Source organism: Vanessa atalanta, chromosome 18 (assembly GCF_905147765.1).
Source record: "Vanessa atalanta chromosome 18, ilVanAtal1.2, whole genome shotgun sequence".
Lineage (NCBI taxonomy): Eukaryota > Metazoa > Arthropoda > Insecta > Lepidoptera > Nymphalidae > Vanessa > Vanessa atalanta.
In genome coordinates, this window is record NC_061888.1 from 5,243,819 (window position 1) to 5,266,746 (window position 22,928).

General features: G+C 33.5%; 3 protein-coding genes across 6 annotated transcripts in view; 1 reads left to right on the top strand and 2 right to left on the bottom strand.

Annotated features, from left to right (window-relative positions):
• The window catches only part of LOC125070786 (synaptosomal-associated protein 25-like), a 28,572-nt gene extending 10,827 nt beyond the window's left edge, over positions 1 to 17,745 (bottom strand). The window contains exons 1-4 of one of the 4 annotated variants that reach the window (XM_047680755.1): positions 17,485 to 17,745; positions 3,525 to 3,615; positions 2,916 to 2,957; positions 639 to 687 (exon numbers count right to left, since the gene is read on the bottom strand). In XM_047680755.1, coding sequence (XP_047536711.1) covers positions 639 to 687; positions 2,916 to 2,957; positions 3,525 to 3,614 — 181 coding nt within the window. In that variant the 5' untranslated portion in view covers position 3,615; positions 17,485 to 17,745. The remainder of the gene's footprint in view (positions 1 to 638; positions 688 to 2,915; positions 2,958 to 3,524; positions 3,616 to 17,484) is intronic. The other 3 variants (XM_047680757.1, XM_047680754.1, XM_047680756.1) reach the window with 3 other exon arrangements.
• Positions 6,086 to 9,149, bottom strand: LOC125071117. Its single transcript, XM_047681208.1, has 2 exons — positions 8,977 to 9,149; positions 6,086 to 7,601 (listed from the first exon to the last, which is right to left on the bottom strand). Exons 1-2 carry the CDS (start codon positions 9,147 to 9,149, stop codon positions 6,086 to 6,088), a joined length of 1,689 nt encoding a protein of 562 aa, XP_047537164.1.
• On the top strand, positions 10,256 to 11,957 carry LOC125070787. Its single transcript, XM_047680759.1, has 2 exons — positions 10,256 to 10,545; positions 10,948 to 11,957. The coding sequence occupies exons 1-2, from the start codon at positions 10,371 to 10,373 to the stop codon at positions 11,385 to 11,387; spliced, it is 615 nt and encodes a 204-aa protein (XP_047536715.1). The 5' UTR covers positions 10,256 to 10,370; the 3' UTR covers positions 11,388 to 11,957.
• Positions 17,746 to 22,928: the final 5,183 nt, after the last annotated feature.

Consider the following 22,928-nt stretch of genomic DNA (forward strand, 5'->3'; position numbering starts at 1 on the left):
CGAGCGGCGCTAACACACACTACTCGAACAACGACATGCATGCAGTGAAGCTTGCAAGTAAAACCAGATTCAGTTTTATCTGTGCTCAGTTTCTTATGAATCATGATTATTTTGTGTAATGTTAAAGAGTCGTGCGTTGAGGAGAAGCGTTTCGAATTTACTTCGCTCGGTTATTTTAATCGTTTCATGTGATTTAGGTAAGTTGTCGATTAAGAGTCGAGTACGACCATCTGAAATGCAGAATGTATAAAGTTTCGTACAATCGAAGATTATCGGTTGGTAATGTCATTTTGTCTGGACTAGCCGGCGTCATCGATAATAGCGTTCGCTGATAAGTAGTGCAAATTGGTGTATATTAGCTACAAACGCATAATGATACAAAGATGTGGGTATTCCGTGATTAATTCAGTGTGTGGGTTACTATATGTATGAGCTAATATTAAGGATGCCCGCACCTTTGCATTGGAACATTAGATGTAATTTAAAAATACTTTATATGAAATACCCCCTTCGTTTCTTCAATATCGACGAGCCCGTTTACGGGCGGGCTGAAAACCCTACGATGCTCCAATAAGGCTAGCAAAAGTAAATTAGATAAAATTGAAAATTATTTAGTGTTGCAATTGCAGTTCACTCACCTCCCTGGTCATCTAGAGCGACCAGAGTACGAATGCCAGCCTCCTTGCTCTACACCAGCCGCAGAAACAAAAAGTCAGAGAGCATGTTAGTTGTGAGGGGTAAAGTGGAGTGAGTGGAGAATGAGTGGGAATCGCTCGAGGCGACTCCTCCAGAGTGTCGTCCGCGAGGGGATGGCGACACGCGAGCACGACTGCGTGTTAAGTAACGGTATACAAGTGTCAAGAGGATACCTTCAACTTTTAGTAAATGAGTTAATTTCTTAAGACTTTCTACTGACATAATAAAGCTTTTGCGTATTTAAAGATATCCTCCTTAAAACTGAAGTGTCACTTTGTAGTTATTGATATTCTGTACTGTGTTAATTTTGAATTGAGATTTGGTACAGACCTATACATTAGAACTGAAATAAATTAAATTGTTGCGATGTAGATGCGTAAACGTATAATAGACTACAAAGAAATATATGTTGTAAATTGTAAGTTAAACAAAATCAAAATAGGATCGAACAAAACAATAATTTATATATTGATAGTTGGTCTGTATTTGTTGTGAGAGTTTGAAAGGTGTAGCTCGATATATCTGTTGGAGTTCAGTAGTAGGTATGGCGTGTGATAACGCCCATATTTGCAGTATTGTGAATGTTGGAGAAGGCACGAAAATCATACAACATAATAGTAACACAGTCAACAACAGAGAACAGCCACTACACAGAGACCTACGTATAGATATAACTAAAAGTATAGAGAGAGAGAGAGAGAGATAGAACACAAACTAAAAAAAACCGTCTTTAAAATTTAGTAGGTGTTAGTTAGGATGTCCAATTATGAAGTATACGAAGATTTTATCTGTTTACTGGTAATATATTCGCAGTAAAATGGCTTAGTGTTTTAAAACAAATAATTATAAAGAGGAAGTAAGAAAGTAGAACGTGCTTTGGAAGTAGTGATTACAGCCACGAGGGCGAATTGTCACTTCAGAAAAGGAATATTATTCTGAAAGCAAGCCCAAGCACAACCGAACATACTATATTGACAGGAAAGCATGTCTGGATAAATAAATTCTAGGGCCGAATAGTTTATCATCTATTACGGGGATATTGGAGTCAATCTAGTTAAGATGGGCTTTCATGCTATGATTTAACATTAAAACTGTCTACTTGGGGCAGATTTGTTGGATGCTGACAGTTAATTTTATAAAAATAAGTCCAATATAACTCTTGAACGATTTTTAAGGCGTTTCACCTTATTTGTTGGTAGAATTAACTGTCAACGCCAAATTCTGGAATCAGGGTTTTTTCACTCACATAAAACTTTAAAATGCTACGAACAACACAAAGGGCTATAGAGGTCACTAACAATGTCGGATACATATAGGCACGGATCATGCAACACCCATAATACGGTTATCATAAATAAATAATATGTTCTTTGGCATAAGGATGTAAAATAAAAATAAATAAATAAAAGGAAAACAAAACTGGATAGCTACAATAGATATACATACACACCGAATAACATATAACAATAGCGACATCGAAACACAACAGCCAGGGATAGCAAAGGCTGCGCCCTAAAGGGTTCTGGGGGGCTTCGGAGATCAAACCGAGCTCGGGGCTCTCCGGGACACTTCGCTATACCCCTCACTCCCTCGCATCGAGAACACCTCTCTCACAGATGTTTACAAATAATCACAACGGAATAACTGAACATAAATCTTCAATACTATGGTTAGGGGGGTGGGAGGTTAACATATGGTTCTTAAAATCAAACACGTCTAAGTTACGACTCCGCATGTCACATCTATTTTTAACTAATTGCCAATAGAAACTCTCTCCAGTGATTTGTTCGCTTGTAAATTCAATAACATAAATTTTAAGAAACATAATTAAATAATTATTCGTCATCTGAAATGTACAAATAAATAATATATTTTTTTTTTACGATTATGTAGATTATTGGGTTACCGTAGTTTTTCAGTGAATTTATTTTATATTAACGATGCCAATTTTATGACAATCATTTAAATCCGGATATCTGACCAAGTTATGGATTATCTATAATGGATACATGTTTTGAGTCATGTATTCATTTTAGAAGGTATTCTCGACATTTGAGTAAATAATTTCAAGTATCTTCTAAAATAGCCGTAACATAATTTTTATAATTTAATTTCGTCGTTGGGATCGAAAGATTTATTTTTAATTAGAAAAATTGTGTTAAGGCGTCATTTTATTACATTACATCTTAAACTATACGTAATGATTGTTTAAAACTCACCTCCTCGCAAAGCATCATCATACGCCGAGTGGATTCCAGGGACTGAAATTAAAAGGAGATATAATTGTATAATTGATTTATTTGTGGAGAAATGTGATCATACAAAAGGATCAACGAATAAACTACTTTGCCGTTTAATTGTAAATAAAATGTAAGATTAGATGATCGCACGCCTTGGGAAAAGACCGGTGGTAGTTTTTACTAAGTATAAATAAGTTCTTCTTCGTCAAATAAAGGAATTTAAATTTACACATTTGACTTTTAGCGTTGTTGAAAAGGGCTTAATTCAAAATAATTGAGTTGATAAAAAAATACCTCTCTTCAATTGTTACCAATAATAGGTAATGTGGCTAACTCCACTAATAAATTGTCACTTTATCCCAAACGAATCGAAACGTAAACTTTTTATTGTTTAGCCGTTTTCCTATTCTACTAACACAACGATCCAGTTGCCTTCGAATTTTGGTTGGACATAGGAAACTGAATTGTGCTTTCTTCGCAACAATCGGTTATGAAACAAAGCCTTATGATATTCTGGTTCTAATAATCAATTATCTCAAATCCCAGCAATATTCTCAAAGATAATTGAAACGCATTTTTGATACTGACCTCATCAGTCACCTGGCCCGCGCGTAATTGCAGCTGCTCGAGTTCGCTGCGCGGCGCGCCATTTTCTGCTGGTGGCGTTGCTGACGGCATCCTGAAAATTACAAATTTATCGTTATCCATCACATCTAAACATGATAACATATGATACCTATCTGTCGTGTGTATGAAACAGGATGAAAACAGGGAGTATTTTTTTCCGAACTACAATAAGATAAAGCTAGAGAACGAGATGTACTTCGTTCTATGAAGAGGTGGATTTTAATGGTGCCCAAACGTGAATCATCTTTTTATACAAAATCTTTTACAATTCAGGCTATTGACTCCGAAACATCCTTCCTTTAAATAATCGGGAAGCCAAATCCATAGATATTTTTAAAAAAGGTGTAAAGGATCACCTGTGTCTCAAATGGCTTATCACGAATCATTTCTTTTATTTTTATTATTTTTTCTTTCTCACTATATTTGAGGACTTATCGTTTATATTCTTACTTATTGTATAGAGTGTATTTAAATTATATAATGGAGATAGAGCTATCACCTACACTGTTGGTTGCTTGAAGGTATTGCTATGTAGTTATAAGGGTACTAAAATTGTGCGCTTCTTTTATTTAGGCTGTATCCATGTTTTATTTATTTATGTTCTCTTTATGGTGTACAGTAAAGTATAAAGTAAGTAAAATTAACCGCTGCAGTGACCTTTAGTTCTAACTCTTACCAGTATTTGCCGAGAGTATTTCAATAAATTATTTACGTTCTTCTCTATCGTAGGGTAGATATTATGGCAATTCTATGTACAAATAATTAAATAGATATAAATAAACAAAACAAATAATCATTAAAAAATATTTCTTAAATATTTAATTTAATATTCAAAAAATTATTCAAATACGTAATAATCATTTATCCGTTCCTAAAATAAAACTTTGTCTGTTATTATCTATTTAAAAGTAACATCATTAGCATTATTTGCCAGAAAAATGAAAAAGTTCCTGTATGCTACAGTTTACAGCGTTTCTGTCGTTTTGCATTCATTTGAATGTTTTGCGTATAAATGAAACGTTTAACGATGTTCTCTCAGAGAAAAAGCGACCTAGAAAGTATAACGGTTTTACATAACAATAAAACCGATATTATGTGCCGAGAGGAAAACATACAGCATTGCTTTGAAGAAGCAGTGTATACTTAGCCTTATATTTGCGGTCTATGCTTCCGAGTAGGGTAGTTCAACATCCCTCTCACCAGATGGCGTCAGTGACGCACCAGCAAGACGGGAACCGTTTTCATTTCGAATGTCATAGTCTTCACCAGGAAGAACTTCCTGCAATGCTGTATGTTTTCCTCTCGGCACATAATATCGGTTTTATTGTTATGTAAAACCGTTATATTGATGTGCCTTCGGAAAACATACAGCATTGCTTTGAAGACGTGTTTGTTATCTGCTGGTGAAATAAACATAAATACACAACGCTATGATGATTAGGAATGATTCATAATTAAATATAAAACATATTAATAGTAACTTATTAATTTTTATTTTATTTAGTATTTCTAATTATTACATAAGATTATTACATAAGATTATTACATAAGATAATTAAGTAAGATTTAGGATGGCATAAATGTTTTGAAGAACTCATTACAATTATCTTTAGGAAGGTCTATCGCGCGACAGTAATGATTAAAAAACGTATTAGAAGATTTTCAATTACCACGTGCTAAAATATCATCAATTGATTGATTAAGTGACCATTCTAAAGAAGCTACTGCGGATCTACAGCTACCTGGGGGTGCATGAATACCACTATCTTTAAGAACAGTGCGCACCCAGTTGCCAATTACAGTACGCGAAGCTGCTTTTATTATTTTATTACTGACCGTAATAAAAAGATTATCTAAATTTTTTACTTCAGATCTTCGTACTTTACTTTTTTCTATTAAAAGTCTAACGAGCGTAACTGGGCAAATATTCGTATCGTGGTGCTTAGAAAGCTTCCAGGCGGATTGACGATAATTATGTGTATCCGTCTTAGATCCAAACTCTGGTATTAAAATTATATTTTCACCATTATCAAAATAACTACCGTTAGAAATTTTGAGCAAGGTAAGATCGTGAATCCTACGACCAGATGCTAATAATAATACCGTGGCAGTTCTACGAGCTACATCAAATAGGGTGTCTTTCTGTGGAGTTGAAGAGAGCCAATCTAAGATTATTCGTGGATCCCACGTAAATAATGGTCTTATTATTTTCGGTTTAGCTACTCCTATTGCTTTAAGGGTATGTTTTATTATAAAGTTAGAAAATATTTGTTGTTCTACGTGTGGGCCACAAAAAGTTAATACTGCTGATTTATGTACTAGGATAGTACTATGGGATAACTTTTCTTGAATAAAAAGATGTATTAAAAATTTAGCGATATCAGCAGGTCGGGGGGATTTTGGATCTACTTCAGATTTGGAACACCATTTAATCCATCTTCTAATTGCTGGTAAATAAGTAGATAACGTTGATTGTCGCCAACTATTTTTCAGTAGTTCTTTCTCTTGTGTGGACCATTCCTTTATTTGGGCACCCCACCCCCAATTTTCCAAACTTTCAGGGTCAATGTCTCTGCTTGCGGTGGAGGTCGCGATGTCACTACATCTATCATGTTCTCTGTCAGGTTCTGAAGTTCGTGCGGAACGTCTAAAGCTCTCGATTTCAAATCTTGGAGCCAGAAAGCTCGAGGCCAATCCGGAGCGACTATCAAATATGTTCCCACTGCTTTGTTCAGGTGTGCTAAGACTCTGGGTATTAGGGCGGGAGGGGGGAACACCCATGCCAGTTGATGGACCCATGGTCTGCTGAATGCATCTATATAATTTGCTGATCGATCTCTGCAGTCTATCGATACGTAATTGGGAACCACAGCAGTCTCTTTTGTCGCAAACAGGTCTATCTCTGGGCGACCCCACTTCCGAAAAACTTCGGTGGTTGCTCGAGGCAGGAGATGCCATTCTGCGGGTTGTTTTCCTTGTGATAGTCTGTCTGCTATCACGTTGTACCGTCCCGGTATGTGATGCGCTGATAGGATTATCTTGAACTTGTCCGTCAAGCTCAAGAGTTTGTAAGTTAGTGCTAGTAATGCTAACGATCTGGTCCCCCCTTCCTTCCGAATGTATGCAATTAAGGTCCGATTGTCTGACTGAATTAGGACATGTGATTTTTGTAATGTTGTCACATTCAACTCGATCGATGCTATCACTGCATAGAGCTCCTTTTTGTTGCTGTGCCAACTTTTTTGACGAGATGACCACACTCCCGACATTAGTTTACCGTCTAGATGGGCTCCCCAACCCGTGTCTGAAGCGTCCGTTGCTAAGAAATGGGTTGCTGGCTTCTTGTGTATAGGAGTTGAGTGACGTGTGGCTCCGCGCCACCACGTCATCTCTCGATAAACAGCTTGTGGAATCGGCTGGGCTTGTCGGGGTCTGTTCTTGTCGTAGTGACGTAAGAATATTTGAATTTTTCGACAATGCAATCGGCCCCGAGGTATTACAAAGTTGGCGAAGTTTAACTGTCCCAGCAGACTTTGTAATTCTCTGAGGTTGATTCGATCTCTTACGATCAACCTGTCTATCGTACTGTTGATGCTGTGTTGCCTCTTTGTTGGCAGTGACATTGTATTGATTGCAGTTTGCCATCGAATACCTAGGTATTCTAAATCCCGAGTCGGTGTTAATATTGATTTCTGGTAGTTGATTTGCCAGCCGAGATATTCCAAGTGCCTCACAGCTTCCGCAGCTTGAAGACATAACTTGGATTGGTCTTGGTTGACCAAAAGGAAGTCGTCTAGGTAGACTAGAACCCGACATCCCTTCGCACGTAGGGTCTCCGCGACCCAACATGTTACGGAAGAAAATAGATGCGGCGCTGAAGCCAGGCCGAAAGGCAAACACATCATTTCGTAAAGCTGATTGCTGTAACTGATCCTTAAGAACGGTCGGTGAGATTTTGCTGCCGGTATGTGAAAGTAAGCCTGAGAAATGTCCAGCTTTACCATCCAGTCCCCCGGTTGAAGAAAATCTGGAACTGAGCTGTGGGAAATGAGTCTGAAATGTTTTGCTCTGACAAATTTGTTCAATTCTCGAAGATCGAAAATTGGACGCATTGATCCGTCGCTTTTCTTTCTTAGAAAAAGCTTGGAGATAAAGCTGGGTGTTTTTGGGGCAACACGTTGCAGTACACCCTGATTTATGAGATCTTCTATTATTTGGGACATTGCAGGTGACGTTTTGGTTGCATATTGCCTCATGACACGTTTGTTCGGTTTTATTAAGGGAGGTTTCTTGTAAAAGGGTAAACCAGTGACTGTTGAAATTATAAAATTGTTTGCACCCAGTGATTGCCAACGGTTTTTGTACATAATTAGGCAACCCCCCTTGAAATGAGTCGGGTAGTCACTTTTTCCTTTCTTTTTGAAAAGAGGAATTTTTATTTTGTTTGTAAGTGTCAGTTTTTCCTTTGTACGTTTGATTTGACCTTTGTTGTTTTTTGTGGGTATCTCGAAAAATATTTTTATTTTGTGTTTGATGTCGGTATTTGGATGTAGACGGTACGGACCCTTTGTATTTGTTTCTTAATGTTTCTCTATTTTTGGAAAGCGTAGATGGAGACATCCAAAATTGGGGCCCTCCGAGAGATTGTATAAGTGACATTAGTTTTGTTTTGTCAAACAAAAATTCCTCACTTGGAGGTATGTTATTAAGAGCAACTTGAATATTTCTATCTGGTATTTCGGAGACTATTCTTCTACGTCTAGTCTCTATACATTCTGATCTTTTGCCGCAGACTAATTGCAATGTTTGTTCGGATAATTTGTACGATTGAGACGAAATCCCGAATGTTTCAGAAATTTTATTAAAAAGATTGTCAGGTGTTAGTTCAGATGAATTATTATGAGCCCAATCAATTATTCCTTGTAACCCGGATTGTAATAATTCTCTTTGATATAACAAGGCGTTGGTAGTTGCCGCCATAATTTCTTCCGTTGGGGCCAAAAAATCTTTTCCTTTATTTAAACAATACAACTCGTCATTAATTTTTAAATTGCAAAAACCAGGGTATGCGAGCATATCTGTCAACGCCTTTTTATAACGAATATGCTGCCACATGGGAGTATTAAACTGTTGAAGGTTTATTAGTTGACTTAAGCGTTTTTCATTAGCCGGTTTAAGAACTTTTCTTTCGTCAAAATCTGTCTTACATGAGCCTAAGTCAAGCGATTTTGATAATTTCGATGATGGGTTACACAAAAAATCATGATCATTTCTATCGGGTTGTTCAATTATATCACTTTTATTCGAGTTTATATTCGGTAAAGATTGCTGATGCATAATAAAATTTGTAAGGAGACTGACCTGGTCATATAACGCGTCGATCCGAGGATCGACCGTTACCTAAGTTTCTCGCTTATGTCTCTTTCGTGGAGGTTCATCATCGCTGTCCGATGAGCTGCTCGAACTAGCCCCCGATGCCTCCTCGTTGTCACGGCGCACATTCCTCTCGGACACCGGTGCATCCGAAACGACCACTCGATCGGCTCCGAGGGCCTCATCGGTGTCATTATTCGACGCGAAATTCATAACGAAATACGATTTAACACTAAATAAGCACAATAAATTATAAGAAAGACGTCTTAAGAACGACCGCACGCGGCGAAAGTACACAACGCTATGACATTCGAAATGAAAACGGTTCCCGTCTTGCTGGTGCGTCACTGACGCCATCTGGTGAGAGGGATGTTGAACTACCCTACTCGGAAGCATAGACCGCAAATATAAGGCTAAGTATACACTGCTTCTTCAAAGCAATGCTGTATGTTTTCCGAAGGCACATCAATTTAAAATTTTACGATTGCGCTCTGCGCGACAAGTAAGTGCGTGACTATAACTTCCGGCTTCCTGCTTGAACGTACATGGCAAACGAACATTTCTCATATTAACTTTAAATATGATGAGTATTAAATACACCTTGAGACAAAATAGTTATAAAATAAATAATAATTATTATATTTTTAATCAAAAAATCCCTATAAAATAATAATAAGCCAGGCGTCAGGCGCCCGCCGCGCCGAATAGAAATTTCAAAAATAAAATTTCTAATTATTTACTCGATTGCTATGACAAGAAAAGTTTCAAATCTATGCAGTTAAAATTTAGTTGTTTTAATCTACGCCATGTTTTTTTTTTTTATTTATATTAATTGCATAACCTACTTATCCGATAGTTATAGAAGTTATGAAAATCATCCGTCCATCATTTGTTGTATTGTAGTGAATTTGATGCATATAAAATTATAAATATAATATCACATACGTATTGTTAATGTAAAATAAATTCATATGAAGAACTTGTAGTAGATATAATATTCAATATGTTTTCTGGACATATTTATATTTAAATAAATAAGATTACATCTTTCCTTAGTCAATTGATATTCTATATCTCAACAAAACATCTAAATATATTTTGGATATTATTTTATAACAGCAGCTTGACTAATTGCTTAACAGTGACATGTACTGATATACCTGTATTCACTTTATAATATATCGGTTGTACAATTAAAAGTATGTTGTATCACGTATGACTCGCTCTGCCTACGTGACTGGTAGTTCTACCGCGCAATTTATTCGTGAACGATATATTCAGCTATCTCGTTCTAACACAATCGCTAGTCGGTTGCGCTACCGATCGGCCTCTTTTCCATTGCGCATGACGCATATCGGTATTACAGTAAGACTATCTTTATCTGTTGACTTTGTTGTTGTCAAATCCAAACAAAAATAAATTTCATTTCACAGTATGATGAATAATTTTGATACTGAACTATTTATAAGTGAAATACAAAAGCGGCGATCGATTTGGGATACGTCGTCTCCGGAACACACGAACAAAGAGTTAAAAAGAAGGGATTGGGATGAAGTTATTGATATATTTGCAGTAGATGATATGTCTGCGAGTGATAAACATGTTTTAGGTAAGCAATAACAACGTAGATATCGTCTTGAATTACATTGAAAAATGCATCGAAATTGTAGACAAGCCTTAGATTTGTCTCTCAACTAACTTGGACATGCAAGCGGTATAAAATTACTTATTTTAACTAATAAAATAAAATCTAAATTTACATCAAGTTATTCTATCGTTAACAGCTTGTTAGTTTGCGATTAATATTAGGTTAGGTCGGTAGTTATATATATAGGCCTAACAGTTATGTATAATAAATTTGTTATTAAAAAAATAAGTTGCTTTTAATGTCATAATATAATATGTCTTGTATTAAAAAGATTTCATCAGGATGAAATCTTTTTATAATCTTATTAGTCTGGCATAATCAATGGTTGATAGATACTATAAATTGTTCCATTACACCTTTCAGGATTCACACTAAGAAAAAGATGGAAGAATATCAGAACATGTTTTGCCAGAGAGCTTAAAAGACAGAAAAATTATGGATCAGGAGTTGGACGAAAAAGCGAATACATGTATTATAAACAGTTACTTTTCCTAACAAATGTTATGAACATCGTAGAGAAAGATATTGACGAAGAGCCTGAATATATGTATTATGACGATAATGACATTGAATTACAGCAGACAACAGTCTCAGAAAACGTTAGAAAGTGTAAACGTAAAACTTTAGATGATGTAGATTCATTTAGTAATAAGGAAGACGATGAGGACCATTTATTTTTACTATCTTTACACAAAACTTTACAAAGAATTCCGAAAACAAAGAAAATAGCAGTAAAAATAAAGATGTTATCAATATTAAATGAAGTTGTGTTGAATGATGAGAATAGTAGACTATATAAATAGGGATCACAAATAATATATGTATTTATAATTATTAATAAAAATTTAAACTAGTCAAATATTAGTTTTTAGTTTTTAAAGTAAGTTTAGTATTTAAAATCAGAAATTGTCAAGATACCAATAAACAACTTCATTGTAATAATTAATTGCATAGATTAATAAGCAATCTCATAGTTCAATGGACTCTCAATTGTGTATGGTTAATTACGCTTCTCTTCCAAACCCAGGTTTAACAAAGGACTGGAGTCCCCTAATTTTTTCTAAATAAATTGAACAATTGTTTACAGTCAATGTAATTGTGCAGATAGTTTAATTTTACATTCATATGTTTTTAAGATGATTACTCACATCAATTCTTAATTTAAAAAGAAACTTGCGGCTTCTGCCTTAATCTGCCTCTTGTGACCCTTTCCAAAAAAAATTAATGAGAGTATAGGAGATGCATATTACTAAACAAAACAGTACTGTAATAGCTTATATATTGAAAATTATTGATACCATTTGATTGAATCTAAGAAAGAATATTTGATATGTTTGTACATGTTTTAAATTAAGCAATGTAATTGCAGTTTAATTAATAAATATTAATAAAGGATTAAAATTAATTATTGTCTATTATTCAATTTCAGTTGCAACATTTTGCTCGTACAACGAAACTTAAAATATGTATACATATATACAAATATGAATAAGGTTTATAATTATTTATAATATAAATTATTTTTGTTTTAATAAAGATGAGTTAACTGTGATTTTTAGTTTGTCTCAGTAATAGAGTACTATCACTACTGCTGTTTCATGCTTGAATTGTGCAAAACACCTGTAAGTTTAAGAAATCTTTATGTGTTTGATAAAATTTTCCCACATGTATATGTTAACAATACTATTTGATCTGAATGGTGGAGTATGTACAAAAGCTTCTCCTTCCTTCGATATTGTAAAGATTAAATGATTTAGTTGTCCAGCAATTATTTAATATCTGTCTTTTGTATAAGAATAAAAACCAAAAATTTCAAATGGATTATTCAAGTAAAAAAAAGAGCCATATTTAAATAATTGTTTTAGTTGCTAGTTTTTCTAAAAAATATCTCGTACAAAATTTATTTTATATTTAAAGTATACTTATGTGAAACTTATAACAAACATTTCAAATTTATTCTGCTACAAGGCTTTGTGCAGTTGTATTTTGAAAAGGCAACCCTGTGTAAATAGAATAAATAAAGATAAACAAAAACATTTTAAGGTGAATTTACAAAGCATAATTAGTCAATCTCGAATAATGTATGGTATTCATGTGAAAAAGTTGCGATTTAAATGTAGGCGACTTTATTGATATTGACGGATCTTTGGGAGCCAAATGAAAATGGATAATATGACTAGTTTAGTGGAATAGCAAATAGCATAGAATATATTAATATAAGCTTTATTTAACTTTACTCCTTTTATTGGAATAGTCTATCCAGCCAACATATTAATACTATACTTTGTATTGATTTGTTCAAGGCACAGGCACACGAGATATACCATCTTAGATCCTATACTATTATAATGTTATCACTAAAAACATTGGTTTGGTAACTTTTTGCTTCAAATTTTGATCATTTTTTATGGCAGCTGTAGTCTGTCTAGCCAATGGGCTACTTGATGGTAAGTGGACACCACTGCCCATTGCTAATGAAATTTTAACTATTTCTTATATAACCAATGCCCCCACCTAGGAAATTGAGATATAGCGTCCCTTGTGCATGTTACAATAGTAAGTATTGCTGCGTAGCGGTAGAATATACGAAGAGTAACTAGCCAAACCAACAAAACCCTACTACCAAGTAAAACATGTATTTTAAAAAGTATTATAATTAAAATATCGATATAGAATTTAACTCAGTTGGAGTTTATAATTTCTGCAGTAAAATATTTTCACGGATTTATCGTCAGTGAGCATTGAACTTGGTTGGCATAAAGGGGAGGTGGGTGAATCGACCTTGAACGTTAAAACAAAGAAAGGGGGCACCTCACTACGATTTGCGTCACAAGCATCCATATTATGTATTGACGATCTTGATCATACCATTATAAATCGTTACGCAATGTATTTACCCCGTGTAAGCCAATAATAAAACAAGCTATAATTTAATCAGCTCGTCTTTATTAGCTTTATGTAATGAGAACGTACAAGTAATTCAAAATTTGACCGACTTGGCAGGCCATAACTTGGCCGATTTGGCAAGCTCAAGTTTTATTGGATGTAAAGTATCCAGTCAGGCAAAATAATGGCTTCTTTTAAGTATTACCTTCAATAATAAATTTCGCTGTAATTTAATAACCATATTTTGTCACTGTTGTAAAAACATAAAAAAAATATTTTGTAGATTTATGTTTTTGAATCTCGGTAATCCGAATAAGTTATTAAAAACGATTGATATGTCAAGCGCTACTCCAATGTCGAATTTCGATTCTACTGATAGTTACGAGTACTTAATCATCACTTCCCCGTTTATAAACTGCTATCAATGTTTTAAATCCAATCCGCAAAAAAGATTTTAAAGATAAATGAAAGCAAAAGTGTAATTAAAATCTGTAAAAGCAACCGTTGAAGACGAGTCGTTATTTTTTAACCTTTGGCGTGCAAGCAATAGCGTGAGCTGTTTCAACCTTTGAATTTAATGTTAACCTCAGATTATGTATTACTACAGACCTGTTACGGGATAAGCTACTATAAATGTTGCGAATGAAATGAAATTGAAAGTGTTCATTTTATATTTTCACACAAATTAACGTAAAAGAGTTATATGATTAAGTTTTTGCATTTTAAGTCCTCAGATTTTTTTAAAAATTAAGTAATCTAAAAAAATTACAATCGAGAATTCCTTAGTCAAATCGTGAGGTTTTTTACCATGCATACGTTAAAATAAAAATTACTATAAATTATTTTTTTCTCTTAAAGTATTTATTATTTAAATATATTTGCATTGCTCTAAAAACAGATTGTGGCCATAATCTTGGCATTTGCGGAGACAGCGATGCTTTGGTCGGGGTAAAATCAATAGACGCGCGCAATGCTCCCGCGGTTCACCCCATACCCAGACCACCACATACGACTTTAACTTATTTAGTGTTTAAGACAGCTCGTTTATACGCTACCTAATCTTGACATAGCTCGTATCCATCAGCAATGTATGGCAGTCTAGACATTTCATGCTTGGAAACGCAATTTATGGAGCATATGAACGGTTAATAGCATGTCGTTGGCTTGCAGTCAACTGGGAAAATGTTATTCATCTTTTATCGTACATTTTAGTTTAAGGTCATTAAATAAAATGTACATATTTTTGTATTAATGAACTGCCTCAAATATTCGTTAATATAATATAGTTAATGGTCTAATTTCTACACCTACATCATAAATGATATTATTTACGCCCACTTTTCTATTTTATGTTGGTATCATGTTATTCGATCTGTGTCCAAAATACTTGGACATTTGATAACCAAAATAATGTGTCATCTTCTTGACTATAATAACTAAGTTTCAGGCAGTTCAGAAAGAATTTAAAATATTTATTAAAAACAAGAACGATTATTTAATTCTGGACTATTTATTTTATATAGATCGAAGACAGGAAAATGCATCCTGACGGTTACCACTACCTATAGATAATAGACATTGGCAGTAAATTGACAGCAATCGTTGAAACATAGAATAAGTATCTGACCCTGATAGGTAATATGCATGAGTATGCCAGCAATTATACTTGATCAATCATCCATTATATTGGAACATGAAAGTATTGATATTCACCGTTAGAATGTATATTTCGTGGTTCCGTCAGTAAAAAACAATAATTAGAATTTAAAAGAATTGCTTTACGAAGTTGCAACTATGTACCGTGGTTAACACGTCGTAATGTCCGATGTATGAGAGAAGTTTACTGTTATAGTTTTGCTTTGTTTTAATTAACTTTGTTCAGTCAGACGGAGCTGCATGACGTCATCACTTCTAACCACCTAAATAAGGCAGGAGTGTAACGAAACGAAACTCACGCAAACATAAATACACTAAAATAATTAATTATGACGAGTTACTAGCATAAAAATTGCTTAGTTCAAAATAAATTCATACGGTTTTATAAAATGAAGTTTTCGAAAAAAGTGTTTATTTCGGTTGTTTTTCCTTGTATAATGTTTCAACGCCCAATTTAACAGAGGTATTAAATTATACGTCCAATTTTAGGCTGATAATTTTTTCCCGCCCTTATTGTTCGAGGTATTTACTATATTTTGGGAAATTGCTACTACAATACTTGTCTTCAAAATTTATTTGAGTCTGTTATCTCAATCATACTGATTAATCTCATTCGTGTCTTCTCCTTCCTACGTGATATTGGTGAAATTATCTGTGCCCTGTCAGCACAACTAAAAGCCATTAAACTCAGAATTGAATTACTATATTTTGCAATTCATTCGAAGTAGGTACTAGGTATCCGGTTTTTTTTATTTTATTTGACATTATACATAGTAATTGCTACAGTTCTTTAATATTGCTGTGGGCTGCAGCAGGACGACAACACGCGAGGCGTGCTTTGTGAAAATTGATTTTAAATGTAATTGATCACTCATTTATTTTAAAATAGATATATTTTTTTCTAGATAGGATCTGGTTTACGACAACGCCCTAGAGCGTGTATCTGGCAATGACTTTTTTTTTTTAACCTTTATATATATATATATATTTATTGGATATAAACTTTATTGGATTTTAACTCAAAATATTCTAAGGAAAAAGCCTTGAAAAAGTAATTTGCATACTGCAATACAATTTCGGTTTAGGACACATTATGTAAGAACAAAGTGTAGCCACATAGCAAGGCTCAGTAGTTTAAAATAAATTAAACAAACCTTGAACTTATTATTCATAAAATACATTTATGTTTTAATAAATATATGTCACTATGTTATACTTAATCAAGTATTTATTTCATTTTATTAAATAATTTTAATATGAAAATTAGATTGAAGCACAATATTAACAATTAAAAGACTTAGTATGTGATAACTGGAGCTCAAATTATTTATTAAGTTATGCTTGAAATTGTTTAATAAATAGACAAGTTGCATATAAAATATTTGATGATTAAAAAGTGTTAAATATGATTATGTAATGATGGGCTATACCTATACCTAGATGTACGATCAATTATGTACATTTTACACAACTGTTTTGTTTTATATTGGATAATGTGATTACAAAACAGTAAGTTGAGACTTGAACTTATTTTACTAATAAATTTGTAAATGAGTTCAAGTCTCAGTAGGAACCACCCACTCAATCTTTATTCTTCTGTCAAGTATCAATATGTTTGAGCTGGTATAATTGCAGCCGAAAGAGACATAAAAAATTTGACCATATATGCAATTTACAATGTAAGAAATGGTTCATATACCTTTCATGCTAATATCTACGGACAGAGAATACCAGTTACAATACTTTGAAGTTGTTTTTCATATATAATGAAAATTTTATCAATAATATATTTTGTTTTGACATGTTAATTAATTGATATGAAATTGATTGAATTTATAATTGTAACAAATCTTTTATAGCATGTAATCAGAATGTCTACTAATTTATTAAACTAAAAAAGTATTATTTTTATTCATATTATTTTATTTATATATACCAAACTCATAAAATTTATGAATTTAGATAATAATTAGATTTTATTTTTAGGAGATTTCAAAACCGAATAAGGAGAAGGATATTAATTATAATTATGTATCATTTTTAAGTTACAATAAGACTTGCTACTTTTATATATATTTAAGAAATAGAATAATATATAATTATTACTTGATGAAGTATCCATGAATGAATTTTATATACAAAAAAAAAATGAACAGTTGACGTCAGTCACTTTAATCAGCTTATGACATCACTTCAGATAAAACATTCGATATTCAATTATTGAAACTCATTTTTGGGATACTTTAGTTAAAATTAACATATATACTCAAATATTGTATAAGTATTTTATTCTACTAAAAAATAAGATTATTGATTATTTATGCAATGCCGCAACTTAGTATTTCAAATACAACTTACTTGTAGTTTTGTTTCTGACAGTTCAATAAAATCAAATCCCGTTGATGTCACTCAGCACGCACTAAGCACCAAAATACAGCACAATTATGAAGTGAAAGACTTTCTCTTCTCTGCTACGGAACCTCGGTCGATCGACTCGAAGAGGTTAGCCAACGAAATGCGCAATGTTTTGACTATGCGCATTGAAATTTGTTGTCATTGTCATGCGCGTATAGCCGTTCTAATTGTAACAACTAACAAGAACAGATTATTCAGGACGTTTAAATCATGTGGCCTATAATGTTTGTCTGTATGTTAAAAAAAAATTAAAATTATTTATTTAACATAATAGCATTATTTTTTATTTTTCAAAACAGCGACATCGTGCGAGCAATTGTAATAGTTACAATAATTTTGTAAAATCCGCTAAATAGTTCTGCTACTTAACAAAAGGTGGCGTTAACATTTATAAAATTGCTTACTCAATATTATAAAAAATATGACACTATAATCGCATCTTTTTATCACTGCAAAACAAATGCATCATTAACTGTATTAACATAACTACACCAAGGCCTTTATCGACAATGAAAAATTTTGTAGGTTAACTATAATATTTAAAATTGTTTTATAATTCAATAATATCACGCGAACAATTAGGTGAATTAACATTGAGAACGGTATATTTAATTTTATAAAGCAGTTTTGTAAAATCACAAAATAATACATATACGAGTACATGGCATCTACCAGGCAGCGCTACCGGTAACTTAATTTTAAATATGTAATTTAATATTAAGTTTTTAGTATAATGAATAATTGGTGTGAATAATTTTATTTAATTTAACAATATTACTTTATTTTTTACAACTCTATCTGAAATATTGGCACTTTAACCATACTATCACCATAATAATAAGTCGATTTTTTAAGATTGGTCTTATACCGATAATTTTCCGCAATACTTAGTCGTTTTTCAATACTGTAAGTACCAGCCAGCCCGTGATGCATTAGGGCTGCAAGTGCAGTCGCAAAAAGCAACGTGACAGACGGGGCGCATAAGCGAAGGGGGAGAAGAGTAAATTATAATTTGAAAAAAAATACACGATATGGCACGGAAGTGAAATGGTGAGCGTGGAGTGTACGCACAAGACACGTTATATTGTAAACCATTCAGTGCAGTGCTTACTACCCACTGTTTTGACGTTTGAGTGGAGTGGACAAGGCCGTGGAAATATGTGCGTAACGGGATGTATCATAGATGTAGGCCATCCGGATTGAACCTGACACTTAATAATATAGACGATTGCGAGGCTTCTCGTGAGTGAATTGATGCCATGCCAGGACCCGTACCTGGCATTCCTCTGTTTTGTCATTCACTTCTTTGGAGGGGTGCTGGTTAGAGACTCAACTTATGGGTTTTTAAGGTGGTTTCTTGATGGTGTTAGATACGGCGGACATACAAAGAGGTGTCCAGAGTTAATACAAGCTTAGTATGGCCTAATTTACACCGAAACTATTTTAAATTTAATGTCGCCACAAGGCACAATTGACAGTCCTTCGCTGCAATTTGGATACAATGGACCCTAAATTTATAAAATTACATAACTCTGATGAATTCCTTACCAGCTCATTACTATAATCAAACAGCAAAAGAAGTGAATGACAAAAAAAAATTTTGAGTGTTCTACTTTTAGTGTTTTCATACACTAAAAGTAGAACACTATAATACAATAATACATCACTAATTACTGGCAGGCAAGTCATTTCGTATAGGGTATAGGAAAATGTTAGTTGCTTTTTTATGCATCTGACGCAAAAGTAATTGAATGCGTTCTCTGAGAATTGCGGTTTTTGAACAATCAATGTAAATAAGCCAACAGCATGCCAAGTAAAGTGTTGCGACGATAAATAATTTTATTTTTCTTCGACTTTTTGCTCGATCGATGATGGAAATTTGTTTTTTTTTTTTTTAAATATATTTCACATTTATCTGAGACAAAGTACAAAACCATTAAGACCATTTTTTTTTTATTTATTCCACAAAACTACAAGACATTTTCAACAATTTAATAAAAATGCATAATCAATAAATTAATCTGTCTTTATGTTCATAAGTATATCAAATAAAAATTGATAAAATTAATGCCTATTTTTATAAAAGTAGCTAATACTTATAAAACAGAGATATGTTTTAGGCATTTAATTGATAAGCATAAAATATATCCGTCTACCGCTAATTTTCACTTAGAAATAGGCTTTAAATAACAATTGCTATCACGTTTCTTGTCCGTGCGTCAATATTATGAAGGTTGTATACGACTTAGGCCATCGATTACGGATATCAATCGATTAGATATGATATCAGTATAGCTTTTTATTCTAGAAATTATAACTCTTTTACTTTCACGGGCGGAGCAGCCTCTGGGATTAAATAGTATTGGTTAACAAATAATTATTTTGAGTCTAAACTTGAGCTCTTTATGAACTCAATACTCGGAGTGCAGCCTGAGTTTGTCTATGACGTGCATATTTTGTCCTTGGGTCAGACAGGCTATTGAACTTAAATAATGGTTACTTTAATAGTTCAGTTCAAGTTCCTAACATATAAAGAACTATTGTAAATTCTTGTTTCTGTACTTATTTATATTTTGATTGGATATGAATTATGACGTACCTAATTCAATTTCAAAGGTAAAAAGTGACATCATCTGAGATTCCCCTCTTATTAGGAAAGGGATTTAAAGATGAAGCAACGATGTCGTTGAAGTTGATGCAGTGTGAATGATTAGCATGACATGTGACATACGCAACGTAAACCACAACGCGTGATGCCCACTATTGTTTGTGGAGGAGACTCATTTTAATCAATTCGTCTCAATCAATTTCACTTGTCCTTGATCACTAGTTGATAGATTTATCGACGTAGATAGATAAAATTTCTAAATTTGTAATTTCATTATAATTTTATTTTTATAAAACAGTCGTAATTTAGTTACAATAAAAATTAGTTAGCTAGAAAGAAAAGATTCGATCGAAATATAAAAAATAATTCAATTAAAGCAATATGTAAATTCGTAACACACGTAAAAAAAAAAATGTTTAATGGCAGATTTTTTTTTTTTTTTTAATTATTAATTTTTTAGATAAGAAAAACATTTTCGATAAAACGATTTTTATTTTATTTTGCTGTCCCTGAAAATTTTCCGCCCTGGGCACTAGCCTCGAGTGCCTAGGTTATACTGGCACTGTACATAATTTTAATATGAACTCAACGGCAACAAATAATAATTTAAAAAAATAGTATGTCTGACAATCTTACACGTTTTCACGCTTGTGAAATTATTATCGCCATTGTTTGTATAATATTATAGTAACAGCCTGTAAATTTCCCAATGTTGTGAGTGGCCTCGTTGGCTAGGAGGGAGTGGGAGGGCTCGCTACTCGAGCCTCCCAGGTGTTTTACACAGGCGGCCAGCGGCGGTGCCTACCATCTTATCCGCCGCAGGGCGTCAGCTTCAGGGGGAGTTCGCTACTATCTTACGTGGAGGATGAGGGGGAAGGCGCGCACTAGGCGCGCTTTCCAGGAATATTCAGCCCCCTTACGGCGGCTGCCGCTGGTGGGGTCGCGGTTGCATGCCCTTGGCGATCCCGTGGCCTCGCCACTCGGCGGCATGGTGGAAACCCGAGGATGGTTTTAGTGGGTAGGACAGGGCATTAGCACTGGCGTGCCCTGGCACGGGGCATTAGTTCCCGGTTAAGTCCCACATACCCGTCCCGGTCCCCCGACCGGGCGGCATGCGTAAATGCATTTCCTCCTCGTTAAACAAAAAAAAAAAAAAAGGTTTGAACCCGCAAATATCGGCTAAGATGTACGCGTTCTAACCACTGGGCCATCTTCGCTTTATATCCATAGTTTGTATTTAAATTTAATCATGAGTACATTTTGCCAACAAATTGTCAACATTTTATCGCAATCGAATCGAAACGTAACCGAACGAAAGTAATTACTCAACAATTTTATTTTATTTATATAAATTAATCTAATATAAATATCGATGATATTTTTTAATTATGATGACTATCGTCGAAATATTTGATATCATGAAACGTCACATAATAATCAATTACTTAATAAAAAAAAAATACTTGTAACCGATGCCAGGCTTACTAATATGGACATTGGACATATATAGTAGGTCTGGCAGCGGTTGCAATATCCTCTTTAAATATTTTTGTAAACAATTGGCCGATACGACCTATTGAGCTGTGATCGGTTTCTGGTATAGTGCCATCAATGATATTGTCCATTGATATTATACCAGAACCATTTACATACGTGACAATAACAACTTTACTGTTTCAGGTGTCATCTGAGACAATAGTTATTATTAATTCTGTAATTCAAGTTTATTTATACATATCTTCTTATACGCCACTTAAGGAATTTTTACGGTTTTCGCTAATAGAATGAGCGATAAACGAAGAAGGCTTGTATTATTTTTTACAAAATGGTTTAACTACGCAGTGTTTTATCAAAAATCGGTTTTCGTACGCTTAGATGGCTAACGGTGTCTAAATCTTAGAAGATACATCAAAACAATGTACTAGAAAATTTTAGGTCTTGAAAGGATCTGAGAAAAACAAGTCGAGTCATTAGCATGCACTTGTAAGGTACGATCATAACAATTCATAGTCTATTACTTATTTAATAAGTAAAAAACAATATAGATACTCTATAATACGCATTGTTCAGTTCAACGAAGACATCGCATTACCGTACTGTACACATCACAATTTTTTAATTTTTTTTTTTTAATAATAAAGTGAAATAATAAAAAATATTTTACATTATTCATTATAAATAGAAAATGAAGAATGCGATACCAAACTTTTATTATATATATATATATATATATATATTGTAGGTAGCTATAATTAAATTAAAACTTCTAATTTAATAAATATTGTACAACAGCAACGCATAAGTATCGCTAATAAGACGATGAGAGGTGAACTTGAGCTGGATTTTATGAGTGGTGCAGAATGCAGATCATTTTTTAAAATAAATTTAAGCATAGCAATCCGTTACTCATAAAAATAATCTGACTCAGGCGTTCAGTCAAAACTAGTTTAGTCACGTCTCAAACCAGGGCCTTGCCTTCTTGCCTTTACTTAGCTTCGAATAATGATTTTTAAGTAAGTCTACTTGGGATATTTTTTACATTTATATAATTTCATTATATAGTGCTTAAAACACAAAATAAAATAAACTGCATATACGTGATTGTACTTTTTAGTTCGGTTTATAAGGAATGTACGCTGAAGTAATTTAAACATGAATAACTAAATATTTAAGACAAAGTTAATGATAAAAGTAAACCTGATACGTAATTCCTTTGTGTCAATTTTTCCCATTACTAATTAAAAAAAAAACACCAATAATAATAATAGTAATAAAACCT